At 35.9% G+C, this 14,612-nt stretch overlaps 1 protein-coding gene across 2 annotated transcripts in view; it reads left to right on the top strand.

Moving 5' to 3' along the window:
* The first annotated feature begins 7,876 nt into the window (after nt 1–7,876).
* Nucleotides 7,877–14,612, top strand: part of LOC106054639 (START domain-containing protein 10-like) — a 28,211-nt gene continuing 21,475 nt past the window's right edge. Inside the window, exons 1-2 of one of the 2 annotated variants that reach the window (XM_013210602.2) lie at nt 7,877–8,002; nt 9,505–9,786. In XM_013210602.2, coding sequence (XP_013066056.1) covers nt 9,613–9,786 — 174 coding nt within the window. In that variant the 5' untranslated portion in view covers nt 7,877–8,002; nt 9,505–9,612. The remainder of the gene's footprint in view (nt 8,003–9,504; nt 9,787–14,612) is intronic. The other variant, XM_013210604.2, reaches the window with a different exon arrangement.

Raw genomic sequence — 14,612 nt, forward strand, 5'->3', positions numbered from 1 at the left:
CCTTTATCCAGTCCCCTCCCCCCCTTTCATTCCGGACACTCACACTTTAAACACTCACGCACGCGTACACTCTTATCCCCTGGTGCTCGTTCATTCAAGGGCGACAAGCACTCCTACCTCGAGCTACATGCGAGGAAAGGGAGATAGAAACATGACGAGGCCGATAAGAACAGAAGATGAAGTCGATTTATCCCCCTTTGATAAGGCGCCTTTTTATATTAATTTAAGAAAAAAAAAATAGATTTACGTAATGAAGTAGTCGTCTGAGGATGATGGAAGTCAATGTCAAGGTTATGTCGCTTATATTTAAAAAATGACTTATTTATTTATAAGATAAATATAAATGTAGATCTAGGGTAAAATTTGTATCAATGTATATATTATGAAATTCAGTTAATGCAAAATCGCTCTATTCTATGAATAGTAAAGAATGTTTCATGTGTCCATCTATATATATGGCTCAAAAGTTTGGACACCAAGAAGTAAAGGAAAGACCACTCTTTTATTTCTGCAATTTGGACTAGAAATACCTTACTTTAGCGGCGAATAAAAAATACAAACGGAAGGGGAGAACAAATAGTATTCAACTGTCACTAAATAGCAGGGCCGGACATAACCATTGTGACCAAGAAGTCATGGAAGGATCACTCTTTTATTTCTGCAAGTCGGACCAGAGTTACCCAACGTAACTTTAGAGGCGAAAAAAAAAAAGAGGGGGGGGGGGGAGAACAAGTAATCTACTCTGTATTCACACGTCACTATATAGCAGGGCGGACTTAACGATTGTAGGGCCCTATGCGAAACGGATTTCGAGGGGCCAAGTTTCGGTAGGGTAGAGATATGGATAATAAGTGAAAATTAAGAGTTTGTATTAGAAAATACATTCTTCTTTGCATTTTCTTGATTCTTTACTACGTACAGATTTCCTTTACGAGCCTTGCGTGTAGTGAAGCCATACAGTATATCACAAGAATTCTGTTTCCTACATAGATCACGCTCAATAGCAAGAATTACCAAATGTTTCAATCTATCTCAAGTAATTCTTCATTAGTTTGTTCTTTCACCAGATTCCACAATTACTGGTATTGCATAATGTCGTTTTTTTATATCGCGAGTAGAATTGACATTTTCCATATTGAATGATACCCGAAAAAGACCATTTTTGTCTATATAGTTCAGGAGATTTGTATGCGTTTTCAATAGATTTTAGTATTTTCCGTAGATTTTCAAGACTTTTTCGTATATTTTGCTATTTCAGGAGATTTCCAGGAGCTCCTGATAAATCAGGATTCCGCGGGAAATCTGTTATAAGTTATAAAATGGTTTAATTTAATAATTTACACCTAAAATTAGCTTGTCCTATGAAAGTGCGGGGCCCACTGCAGTCGAAATGGTTGCAGTGGCCTAAAGTCGGCCCTGCAAAATAGCGGCGTATGCTAAGCCGTGGGTCGACTAGTATTTTTAATTATTTTGACTAGTGGTTCTTAATCGTTCATAGTTGGATTCATTCGCTCCCATTTGAGTTTATTTTAACCAGGTCTGGACTTAGGACTATGCCTTGTACTAATTTGCGACAGAGGCCTCTGAAGAATACTGAAGATCTACTATGACTATAGAAACCACCGTTTTAGTCCACCCTTGAAAGAGATATATGAACTCTGTCAAGGGGGGGGGGGGGTACGGCTAGAGTGAATGTAATTTTGTTATTTTGGTATGATAGTTATATCCCTTTGTTTATGTACCAGGCCCAGGTTATGAATGTGAATAGTCTTGCACGTGTTATGAACTGAATGGTTTAGTCTTCTTTGAATGTGTGAGTTATTCAGTGAGGTCTTGTTCCCTGTCCAGGAAGGTTGGGCGGTCGCTTCCTGGGCTGGTGTTTGTGTATTAATATTTCCTTGAGAGTTGATCTCATTGTGTACTTTATTAAGTATTAAAGTATTATTTGTAGTTTCTGGAGTTGAAGTTGAATCTAATCTACTATTACTTTATTGGTATTGAGTATACTATTGAGTAACCCCTAACGAGCCAAGTAAAGAAAGGAACACGACAAACACCACAGCGCGAACTTCTGACACCAAAAAGTGTTGCATTCTGAGCTGTAGAAATAGATTGACATAATCAGGCAGAAGAACAACGCTGAGCATAACTATACGTTAAAAAATGTGGTTAATTGTTTATGACCTGCAAATGTTTCGGAGTTTACATGCAACTATACAACTAAATGAAGAGGAGTGAGACGCGTGTGTTGTGAGCCAAGTGCAACCAGTAGTCTAATTGTAGTTAGACGTATACAAACTCTTTTGCTAGGCCTCAGTGAAGTCAATCAATGAAACACCTTTTTTTAATTTAATTGATTAATTAATTCTTTGCCTTTATAGTTTATATATTTTGCCCCCCCCCCCCAAACTCTGATGATTAAGGTCAGCGGGGTTTTGGAGCAGTCGTTTTGCTGCAGAAGTTTTGATGATAATTTTTTAAAAAGTTTATAATGTTATGATTGGTCAGATTTATATCTGAGAACACGATAGCGATACCCCCATAAATTATTGGCGAAGTGTGCGAAACGCAGATATTGACATCCATACGTGTGTGTGTGTGTTTGTGTGGTTTTATTTGTAGATTATAGATAAGTTAGATAACATATTAAATAAACCTTTTTTTAGTGATCAAAATTTTTTAATTTTTTTAAAACCTTCTTCCTATTCACTTCATGGGTTCAAAAAGTGCACAAAATGGAAACTGGGCTGATAAATAACTACCTAATTGGCCACACTGTAAGAGCTCTGGCTTTATTTTGAAAACGACTTCATCGGGAATTACCGTTCTCGACTTAAATGTTTGTATTCAGTAAAGAGTTAAATAAATAAATAGACGTAGATAAAAAAAAATTGTGCCCAGACTTATGTAGAGATCATGAGCTGGACTGTTAATATAAGATATAGAGTGTGCAAAGCTCACTGGAAAGGATTCCGGCAATAATGAAGCGCGAAAAGAAATAAATAGATTGAATCAACATCACCTTTATAAAGAAGGAATTGATTTGAAAATATAAAAACTTTTTTTTTTGTTCTGTTCCATGTTTAATCCTTATTTCACTTTGTTGTTGACTTAGACTTACTTAGGTCTTCCCGCGCCGTTCAGTACATTGGGTGTCAAGCAGTCTCCACAAAGATCTGTCACTGGCAATGTCCGAAGCCTCTTCCCACCTGGTTTCCACTGCCATTAGGCCCTCCATGAGAGTGTGGTGCCAAGTTATACGAGGACGTTCCTGTTTGCGCTTTCCTCGTATTGGCCTTCATGCCAATTCAACTCTTGGTGTGCGTTATTCATTTTGTCAGAGGAGATGTTATTGAACAATATTAAAACCCACACAGCATTGTGATGTTCTGTAGCATGACATAACAATAATTCCGCAACGAAAATTCAAACTCTAATGGACACAAATAACTATTGTTGCTATATAAATGAACTATTATTTTTCATATAAAAAAATACTTTTACCACACACATAGATATGCACCATCGTTTTTGAAGACATAGCAAAATGAACATATATAATGTGTCAAAAACGTTTAGCGCCAAAATGTCCGGAGCCAAAACGATTATTCCTATACGACGAAGGTCTGAACACTGACCTGCAACGTCACAACTACCAAAAACGTGTTGCTACGTCACATGCATGTACGACGTGGCAACGAGCTATTGGTCTCCACAGCCCACAGGTTGCGACGTCGCAGGTCAGTGATGAGGCTTTCTATAACGGATGGTCTCTTTGGGACCATCGTGGTGGGAGACCGGAAGCTTAGCCTACACTTCCAGAAAACCATCCCAGACTTGACTGTTTGACATGCAATGGTTTGTGAAAAAAACATATTTTTAGGGGGCGGGGTTAGACTCAGAATACAAGAGCTTGGATGGGAACCATATTACCTAATAAATAGAAATATATGAGCTCACCGAGAATTAAGGTGAATTGTTTGAGACTATCTAGACTTGAGAAGTAGGCTAAGTGGTTTGAGACTATCTAGACTTGAGAAGTAGGCTAAATGGTTTGAGACTATCTAGACTTGAGAAGTAGGCTAAATGGTTTGAGACTATCTAGACTTGAGAAGTAGGCTAAATGGTTCGATAATATCTAGATGATCTAGACTTGAGAAGTAGGCTAAATGGTTCGAGAATATCTAGATGATCTAGACTTAAGAAGTAGGCTAAATGGTTCGAGAATATCTAGATGATCTAGACTTGAGAAGTAGACTAAATGGTTTGAGAATATCTAGATGATCTAGACTTAAGAAGTAGGCTAAATGGTTTGAGAATATCTAGATGATCTAGACTTAAGAAGTAGGCTAAATTGTTCGAGAATATCTAGATGATCTAGACTTGAGAAGTAGGCTAAATGGTTCTAGAATATCTAGATGATCTAGACCTAAGAAGTAGGCTAAATGGTTCGAGAATATCTAGATGATCTAGACTTGAGAAGTAGACTAAATGGTTTGAGAATATCTAGATGATCTAGACTTAAGAAGTAGGCTAAATGGTTCGAGAATATCTAGATGATCTAGACTTGAGAAGTAGGCTAAATGGTTCGAGAATATCTAGATGTTCTAGACTTAAGAAGTAGGCTAAATGGTTCGAGAATATCTAGATGATCTAGACTTAAGAAGTAGGCTAAATGGTTTGAGAGTATCTAGACTTGAGAAGTAGGCTAAATGGTTTGAGAGTATCTAGACTTAATAGACTAAATGGTTTGAGAATAACCAGGATACTTAAGTGAGTGTAGCCTAGGTTGTTTGTGTATATGTGTGTGTATTCCATACCATGTCTTTTCCAGAGTAAGTCAAACATAATATTTATGTTTTTATTCCTTGTGCGAAAAATGAGGACCTGGCGCGTATTCGAGGAAAGAAAAAAAAATTCGTTTCTAATTTTGATAAGATTGGAAATGGGAAACCAAGAGGCAGCTGGGATATGATCAAAGTCAACACACGAACGCCTGCGTCATTGCGAGCTGTTTACGGGGAGAGGGGACGCGCTCAGGCGGTAAGATAAGCAGTTGTGAGAGCGAGGTGTCGTAGATAGGGAACTAGGAACTCATTGAAGAAAGATGCGCACATGTTTCAGGGATGACGTCATTGGTTTTTGCGCACCGATTTGGAAAAAAAAATGATTTTATGTAGCCTACATTTATTTACTTATTATGGAAAGGTTAGAGGGAAGTACAGATTTTGTAATACGATACGCACCCTCGACCATTCTTTGGAGATAAAACAAGTCACTTACGGTATTTTAGCGGAATCATTGATATAATTGCAACTAATTAAAGCTTTAACCCCCAAAGGCCCAAACATTTGGAATTCTCTGAAGTTAAAAAAAATATGTGAAAATAGCAGACGATAAAAAAACACGTAAAGCCTATGAAATAAAGCCAGTTGCTTCGAAACTTCCAACTTACTATGTTGAATAATGGTACAGAGGCTGCTAGCTATTAGCGATTTTCTTACTTGGCAGAAAAGTTATAAAAAGCCAGCTGTTTGGTGTATCCAGTTTACAAAAGAAGTAGGTCCTATTGATCATTTATATTTGTTACAAAGGGATTTGCTAACTATTTTTATTTTGCACACTTTTTAGAAGTGCATAATCAAATTTTATACATTTTTCGTTTGTATCACAAAATAATTTCATTATGGAAGAAGACTTTTACTCTATGACTTTAAAACTTATTTCAGAACAAATGGGCAACTAACTAACTGTAAATAAAGACAATTTGATACGAAGATCAGCTGCTACGCTTCGAGATGGTTAAAATTATGGCTCAATGCTTTCCATTTAGTCGGCAACAAGTTCAAATTAGCGTCCTTGACATTGAATAATTTATTCGTGGAAAATCCCCACCGTGACTTCGATAAACATTCACATTTTTAAAATGCTTTTAACTAAATTCACTTCTCCATCAAGCTATCCGCGCGGATATCCTGTCCTGCATCTTCAGTTCTAGATCAATACCAATTTTAGTCGACTAATGCCAAATAGAGCATTGGCAGGGTACTCAAAGGGAAAGTATGCTAGCTACAATGCACGGATGTCCTAGATTGGCACCTCTTTCGTAAAACTATTTTTAATACTTTGACTAACTACTTGTTTTGTCCCCGAGGTATAATAATAATGGCAATGTCTTCGATTCCGAAGATTAAGGATGAGGCGAAGTGTTTCCGCAAACCCAGTTGAGACCTACATATTTTTCCGCAACTCGTGCAGACATGTGAAATATTGCACTCATCTTTAATATTCGAAATAAAGACATTGCATTTATTACAGTTCAGCTCATTTCTACATAAGACGGTGCGCATAATGTTCACGGACGTCTATTTTAAACTCTTTACTGAATAAAAGTAACACTTGTGTTGACCTCGGAGATATTAATTCCACTTATCGTATTCATGGTAAACCAGTAACACAGACTAAAAATGCAAAATACCTAGGTGTTATAATAAATGAAAAACTATCATGGAATCCCCATATTGATGAAACTATAAAAAATCAAACAAAACATTAGGGTTTATTAAAAAAAAATTCTATAAATCAAATAAGAACATAAAACTAAAATGTTATTTAACCTTGGTTAGGCCAACAATAGAATATGCATCCTCCGTTTGGGACCCCTCAACTCAAGAAAACATAAAAAACTGGAACAGACACAAAATAGAGCAGTGAGATTCATAACAAACGAATATTTACATTTGACTAGAGTAACACCTTTAGTAAAATCACTAAATTTAGAAAGACTTCAGGACAGAAGACTCAAAAGTAAAGTAGCAATTATACACAAAACACTAAACCATAATCTTCAAATACAAAATTTAATAAAATACTCTGAAAGACTCAAAAATAAAGGCACACTCCTCGTCCCATATGCTAGGACAAATTTGTACCAATACTCCTTCTTCTCTAGTGTTATTAGAGCATGGAATGTGTTGCCTGAGCTAGCCAGGAAAACCAGTGACTTGGCAGAATTTAAGTCTTTGGTTAATATGCATGACTAAATGCATGACGCGTAGGACGTAATCATCTTCTTTTTTGAAGTAACGTCTGTATTATATAAGATAAAATAAGATACCTGGTGAAAGTGTGCTCAAAATCTTTCATGATACTACCGACACCGTCAAGCCGGTGGTACCCTTGTGACCTGATTTCCTTAACGTTAGACAGCGCGGCGCCGCCACTTGCTTAACATTCTTCAATAGGCCTTAGGGGCTTTCGATTGGAAGTTTTACCAGAGTTTTCAATGGGCGGCAAAGTAATTTATTTTTTCCTCCCATAAACTGTCAAATTTTTAGGAAAACCGTCAGAACAGTTTTCAAAATCCGTGTCCACACACAAGGAAAAGGGCTTGTAAAAAAAATAATTAAAAAAAAAGTTCGTATTCAAAAGACAAAAAGTAGCCGTTGCAAAAAAAGTAAATTTAGCAAGCTGCTAATTATCATGAAAATTGGATTTTCAATCTCTTCTCTCTATATTGTGTAGTAGATCTAAACGTTACGGACATACCACGCAAATCTAATTGTGATTTTACCAGTAAGTTTTAAACACATTGTATCACGCGATAATTAAATCTAAGTCGCCTGGGGCGACAGGGCAGGTCTATGACACATTACCAGATTGTGTTGTCATTGGATACAGGTAACTCAACATTATAACTCTTCAGTGCAAGAAAAATAAAATATGGCAAAGGAAATGAAAACTATACGAAAGACCTGTTTGCGGTAAACTTATGTCGTGTACACAAACTAAGTTGAAAACACATAGAATCTAGTATAGATCTACTAGTGACGGTGTCATAGTAGTCATACGTATCTAGATTCTAGATTATCTAGACCTACATCTAGTCTCTAGATCTAGACCTAGAACTTAGATGTGATTTTGATCTAGATTATCGTTATGCTTTAGAATCAATCAACGTAAAGAAAAAGAATGAGTGACTTTGAAATTGAATGGATTTAAAGTATTTTAAAGTATCTCTAGAAAGTCTATATTATAGTCTATTATTCTAGATGATAGTAGAGGATCTAGATCTAGATCTAGCTGAATGAGCCAGTGAATCTACTCTTTTTTTAGTAGTCTTAGACGACTTAGATTAGTCTAGCATACTTATACTAGCATCTACTCTCTCCTCTGACTCTACTCTTACTGAGTCACTCTACTGTCTTAGTCTTAGGAGTCTCAGTCTAGTAGCTTAGTAAGTAGATCTAGTACTCAGTAGTAGTAGAATACAAAATATTATTAAATAAATTTATTACCTTTTTTTTTTTAGTTTAGTCAGTTTAGTTTTAGTCAACTTAACTTTTTTTTTAAGCCTTAGGCCTAGGGCCTTAGACATTAGTCGGCTTAGTTATCAATATTCAATATCATTCTTAGTTCACTCAAATCTCAGATCACTGGTGATGACTGGTGACATAGTCATCATAGTGACTCCTGAGTGTGACTGTACACTCAATGAATGATAATGTATTAGTATTGTATGTTACAGTACACTTAAAGTTAGACTTTAGATGACGCAGTCGTAGTGACAGTAGTGTACAGTTCTGAATGTGTAAATGTGTAGTCTGAGTCAACTTAGTGTAATAAGTGTAATAGTGGTAGAGGTTCTACTAGTTCTAGATCTACTATCATCTAGATTCTAGTCATTCTAGATCTAGCTGTAAGTAGCTAGAATTCTAGATCAGGATCAGGACTAGAATCTAGATCTACTCACTACTGTCTCACTACTCATCTACTGGTCACTCAATCATAGCAAAGTTAGCCTATAGATCTATCTGGTACTCAATTATTAACTATTACTATTGAGTGTTACTGAGCTAAAATGGCTAGATCTAAATCTACTAGAGATTCTACCTACAGTGACAGTCTTACACATACAGTGTATTTGTTCTGTCACAACTTGCATTGTCACTCATTGTGCTTTGCTTTGATTGAGTGACCATAATGTGTCAATGGTTTTGTTTTTTTTAGCACTGTGGTTGACATGCTCAACTACTAGACTAGAGATCTAGATCTAGAATTATATTTTATATAGATTATTAGTAGTAGTGCTACTATAAGTTACTAGACTAGCTAGATCAAATCTTAATATATATATAGATCTATAATCTACATTTAGATTATACATAATATTTACATGATTAATATCTCCTGGAACTGGTCTTCATCTAGATATATTTTCTTATCTACTTTAATAGTTTAGGTAATTACCTTTTGTTAGAAGTAATGTCTAAAATTTATAATTATATATAACTAATATAAGATGCCTAGATCTAGCTTTAACTCAATAAAGCCAATTAAGGTTGGTTTTTTTCTGTCACTGTTTAAGTAGCTATAGATTTACTTCTAATCAGAATACTGTGTTTCTGTAAGACTGTGTATTATATAGAGTACAGAAAACTAATTATCTATAATTAACTACTGTCTTACTTAATGAACAAGTTCTTCTTATTCTTTCAACTCTAGGCCTTCACAATATATTGGCACCAGAGACGATTTTTATCTTACAGTACATTTTATGTGCGACTATTAAATTAAAGACATCTCAGGGACTTTTTTTTTAAGTTAAAAAAAATGTCTACACAATTATCTTTGAAAGTTGGAGAAGTAAAAATTCCAGAGGATTCGGATTTCCGGCATTTCAAATCTCTATGTGAGGATAATGATGGATGGAAACTAGAGGTGAATAAAAATCAAACGACGGTGTGGACTAAAGCCAATGAGCTCTCAGACTTTAAGATGGTGAAGGTAAATATTTTTTTAAATCTTGAATCCGTCATGAAATACTTACTGTTTACATTGCGTCAATATAATTGTTATAAATTGAGTGTCAGAGTTGGTGTGTACTAATGAATACCATGACAAGGCATACTTTTGTTCTGCAAAGTACATACATATAATAACATGCATATATATATATATATATATATATATATATATATATATATATATATATATATATATATGCTTACACTAGGACAGGTCTGCTAAATTGTGAATCATCCATGCCAGTTTCTTTCTCTTTTAAATTGTTTTGTTGTTATTTATATTTATATTTACATTGGTGGAGAATGGCTTGATCTGCACAACATATATGCATGTTGCGACTGGGTTTGCATAGTCATGGGAAACAATGCATTCATCCTTAATCTTCAGAATCGAGACATTACCATTATTATTATTATTATATAATTATTGTTATAGTACCAAGTATAGTAGTAATATTGAGGTTGATCTTAATAGTACTTATGGGGTGTATCATTGTTACACTGTTCTCCTTTAAGCTTACCAAAAAAAGATAGCCTTTGGCATGGCATCAAATGTTAGAAAATATGCAGGTCACAACTGAGTTTGCGTAGTCTTGTGAAACACTGCACTCATCTTTAATCTTCGGAATCGAAGATATCGCCATTATTATTAATGCTGAAGTGGACAATTGTAGTCAAACTGAATTTCTTTTTCGTCCTATATATTGTTATAAACCTGATGGTGACACAGATGGGGGGTAGTGCTGTGTGTGTTTTAGACTACGCTAATCGTCCTAGGCCAGCGCTAGACAAGCGGTCAACCATGACGAGTGACAGTTCACGCCAGTTCGACAAATGCCTGTGACATAAATACTACGAGAGACTTAAGTTTTTGGACAGTTAGTGTAATGTTGCCAACTGTACAGTATTTGTGATGTATTTGAAATTAAACTGTTACTGTTACTTGGAGCCTTGAGTTGTGAGGTTCTTTAAGTTCGTTGTGTCGTGTGGTGCAGTTTGCAGAGAGCCTGGATAGTGGAGAACATAACAATATATAAGGCTTGCCTTCAAGTCCGAAGATCAGTGAGGAATGCAGTATTTCCCGTGGCTGCGCAGCTGTGACCTACATATTTTGCCACACCCAGGGAATATAATATTGCCTCCAGCCTGCGCAGAGTATTTTTAAAGTGATAATTGGCTCACACAGACAAATACCACTCTTTAAACTAAATACAGTTCACAGTAGCACAGAATATATATATATACACACTCTGGGATATATATATATATATATATATATATATATATATATAGAGAGAGAGAGAGAGAGATAGATATAGATATATATATATAGATATATATAGATATATATAGATATATATATATATAGATATATATATCTGTCACATCCTTTAGATAGCTCAATGTTGTTCACAAAATATACCAAAATTTGTATATACTAAAATAACATCACACATCATGATGGGGAAGAAAAAAAAAATGCCAGTCAGATCTTGATAGAAAGGTAGTTCAAGGCTACAGGAGGGAAATATAATTGAATATAATATAGGTTTCAAAGGATGTTAAGATTTAGTTATCACTAGTTGAAAATAAAAACTTGGTTAGTTTTATGGATCCATCATTATTGTATCCTTTACCTAGTTTGTACATTAGCTGTATATATATATATATATTTATGTTTCAAGTTGGAGGTTAAAGGAATTATAATTATTATATGCACTGTTGTTACATTGTTACTTAAAGTTGTTTGAGCTACAATTACAGCATCTCTGAATCCGCATATGTGACACAGTATCTCATCAGTTTGCAGAGAGCCTGGATAGTGGAGAACATAACAATATATAAGGCTTGCCTTCAAGTCCGAAGATCAGTGAGGAATGCAGTATTTCCCGTGGCTGCGCAGCTGTGACCTACATATTTTGCCACACCCAGGGAATATAATATTGCCTCCAGCCTGCGCAGAGTATTTTTAAAGTGATAATTGGCTCACACAGACAAATACCACTCTTTAAACTAAATACAGTTCACAGTAGCACAGAATATATATATATACACACTCTGGGATATATATATATATATATATATATATATATAGAGAGAGAGAGAGAGAGAGAGAGATAGATATAGATATATATATATAGATATATATAGATATATATAGATATATATATATATAGATATATATATCTGTCACATCCTTTAGATAGCTCAATGTTGTTCACAAAATATACCAAAATTTGTATATACTAAAATAACATCACACATCATGATGGGGAAGAAAAAAAAAATGCCAGTCAGATCTTGATAGAAAGGTAGTTCAAGGCTACAGGAGGGAAATATAATTGAATATAATATAGGTTTCAAAGGATGTTAAGATTTAGTTATCACTAGTTGAAAATAAAAACTTGGTTAGTTTTATGGATCCATCATTATTGTATCCTTTACCTAGTTTGTACATTAGCTGTATATATATATATATATTTATGTTTCAAGTTGGAGGTTAAAGGAATTATAATTATTATATGCACTGTTGTTACATTGTTACTTAAAGTTGTTTGAGCTACAATTACAGCATCTCTGAATCCGCATATGTGACACAGTATCTCATCAAGAAACATTTTTGACAATATATATATCTAATATACACTATTAGATATTTTCGCGCATATAACCCACACAAATAGCAAAATAAGTAAAAACATAATCATACAACCTGCACTCTTATGTACCCCGCACGTGCAAATAGTGACTTGCATAAACTATTGGTACATAAAGTACTCGCATCAGTACTATTTGTTTTCATGAGATAAGAATGAGATGTTCATAAAGCTTTCTAATGTACATTTCACAACCACACAGCAAACTATAGGAGGTATAATGACCCACTGCTATGTCCATAGTTTCTGTTTGCTAGGTTTATGAAATAAATAAATTGTGTAAACACTGGACCTTTTTTATACCCCGCACAGCTGCCATTGGTTTGTAAAAAACTTGTACATATATTGTTCGTCCATCGTGGTTCGATGATGACCACTTTGTCATCCAGGGGGCTGAGGGCTTTGCACTGGGGTTTTATGCCTCCTCATGTGGCTGGTGAGACCTATGTGAGCCCGGAATGTTCGGCCGCACACTGGGCAGGTTATTCCAGCTGGAGCTAGTGTCGTTTGTCTTGCTTTTCTTTTCTGGTGTTTTTCTTCTGCCAGCGTTGTTTTCTCTATTTGTGAATGCATCTGTCAGCATAGCGGAGAACATGATACTGAACTGTGTAGGTGCTAGGACACAGCCTTGTTTTACCCCGTTTGATACTTTGAAGGGCTCTGATGGTTCTCCACTTTCTTGGACACAAGCCTTCATGCCATCATGAAATAGTCTCACCATGGTTATGAATTTTTGTGGACAGCCATACTTTGACATGATCTTCCAGAGTCCTTCTCTGCTAACAGTGTAGAATGCCTTTGTTAAGTCAACATATATTGAGAACAGGTCAGCATTTTGTTCTTGGCATTTTTCCTGGAGCTGCCTTGCTGCAAAGACCATGTCAATGGTTCCACGCTCTTTTCTGAAGCCGCACTGGCTTTCTGGTAGTAGACCATATTCTATGTGTTGCATGAGCTGATTTAGTAGGATGCGTGCAAGGATTTTCCCAGCAATAGAGAGAAGAGATATTCCTCTGTGGTTGTCACAGATTTGGCGGTTTCCTTTTCGCTTGTATAAATGAACAATTGTGGCATCTTTAAAGTCTTGTGGTATTGACTCTTTTTCCCACATATTTAAGAAGAGCTTATGAAGTCTTTCAATCAGGGCTAATCCACCTTTTTTGTAGACCTCTGCGGGAATGGAGTCAGCTCCTGGGGCTTTTCTGCTTGTGAGCTGTTGAATGGCAAGATCGGTTTCCTTTAGCGTAGGGGGGTCATCCATTTTTTCATTTATTGGTACTTGCTGTAGCCTGTCTATGGCCGCTTCATTTATGATGGAAGGTGTATTGAGAACCTTTTCGAAGTGCTCTGCCCAGCATTTTAGGATTTCTTCCTTATCTGTCAATAGGATTGTCCCATCAGCATTTAATAGAGGGGATAAGCCTGACTTTGTGGGTCCATAGATTTCATTTATGGCATGGTAGAAGTTCTTCATATCGTGCTTGTCAGCAAATTCCTGTATTGTTTCCACTTTCTTGCTAAGCCAGGTATCTTGCATTTGGCGTAGCTGTTTTTGCACATTTTTGCGGATGTTAGTGAATGCATCTTTAGTGGACTGGGAGTTTGGGTTGTTCAGATACAATTTGTGAAGCTTGTGCTTTTTATCTAATAGTTTTCTGATCTCAGTACTGTTTTCATCAAACCAGTCCTTATGCTTTCTCTCCATAGGACCGAGTATGTTTAATGCTGTGCTATAGATAGCTTCTTTGAAGCATTCCCAGCTTTTATCAACATTTGATTCAGTTAGAAGGGTGGACTTGAGGCAGTTCTCTATTGCATCTGCGACTTTTCAGTTTTGTCATCTGCTAAGCTGACCGTATTTAGCTTTTTTAGGGGTTTAGATTTTTGCGGACGTCTCTTTGGTTGGATACGAATGTTTAGTTTTGTGATGATGAGGCGGTGGTCTGTTCCACATTCTGCACCACAGCAAGATTTGGTGACACGAATGTCCTGACGGTCAGATTGTCTGGTGATGACGTAATCTATGAGGTGCCAGTGTCTTGAGCGGGGATGCATCCAGGAAGTTCGCTTTCTCATTGGAAGACTGAATATTGTGTTCGATATGAGCAGCTTGTGTTCAGCACAGGTCTGGAGTAGTAATAATCCGTTG

This window comes from Biomphalaria glabrata, chromosome 8 (assembly GCF_947242115.1).
Source record: "Biomphalaria glabrata chromosome 8, xgBioGlab47.1, whole genome shotgun sequence".
NCBI classification, from domain to species: domain Eukaryota; kingdom Metazoa; phylum Mollusca; class Gastropoda; family Planorbidae; genus Biomphalaria; species Biomphalaria glabrata.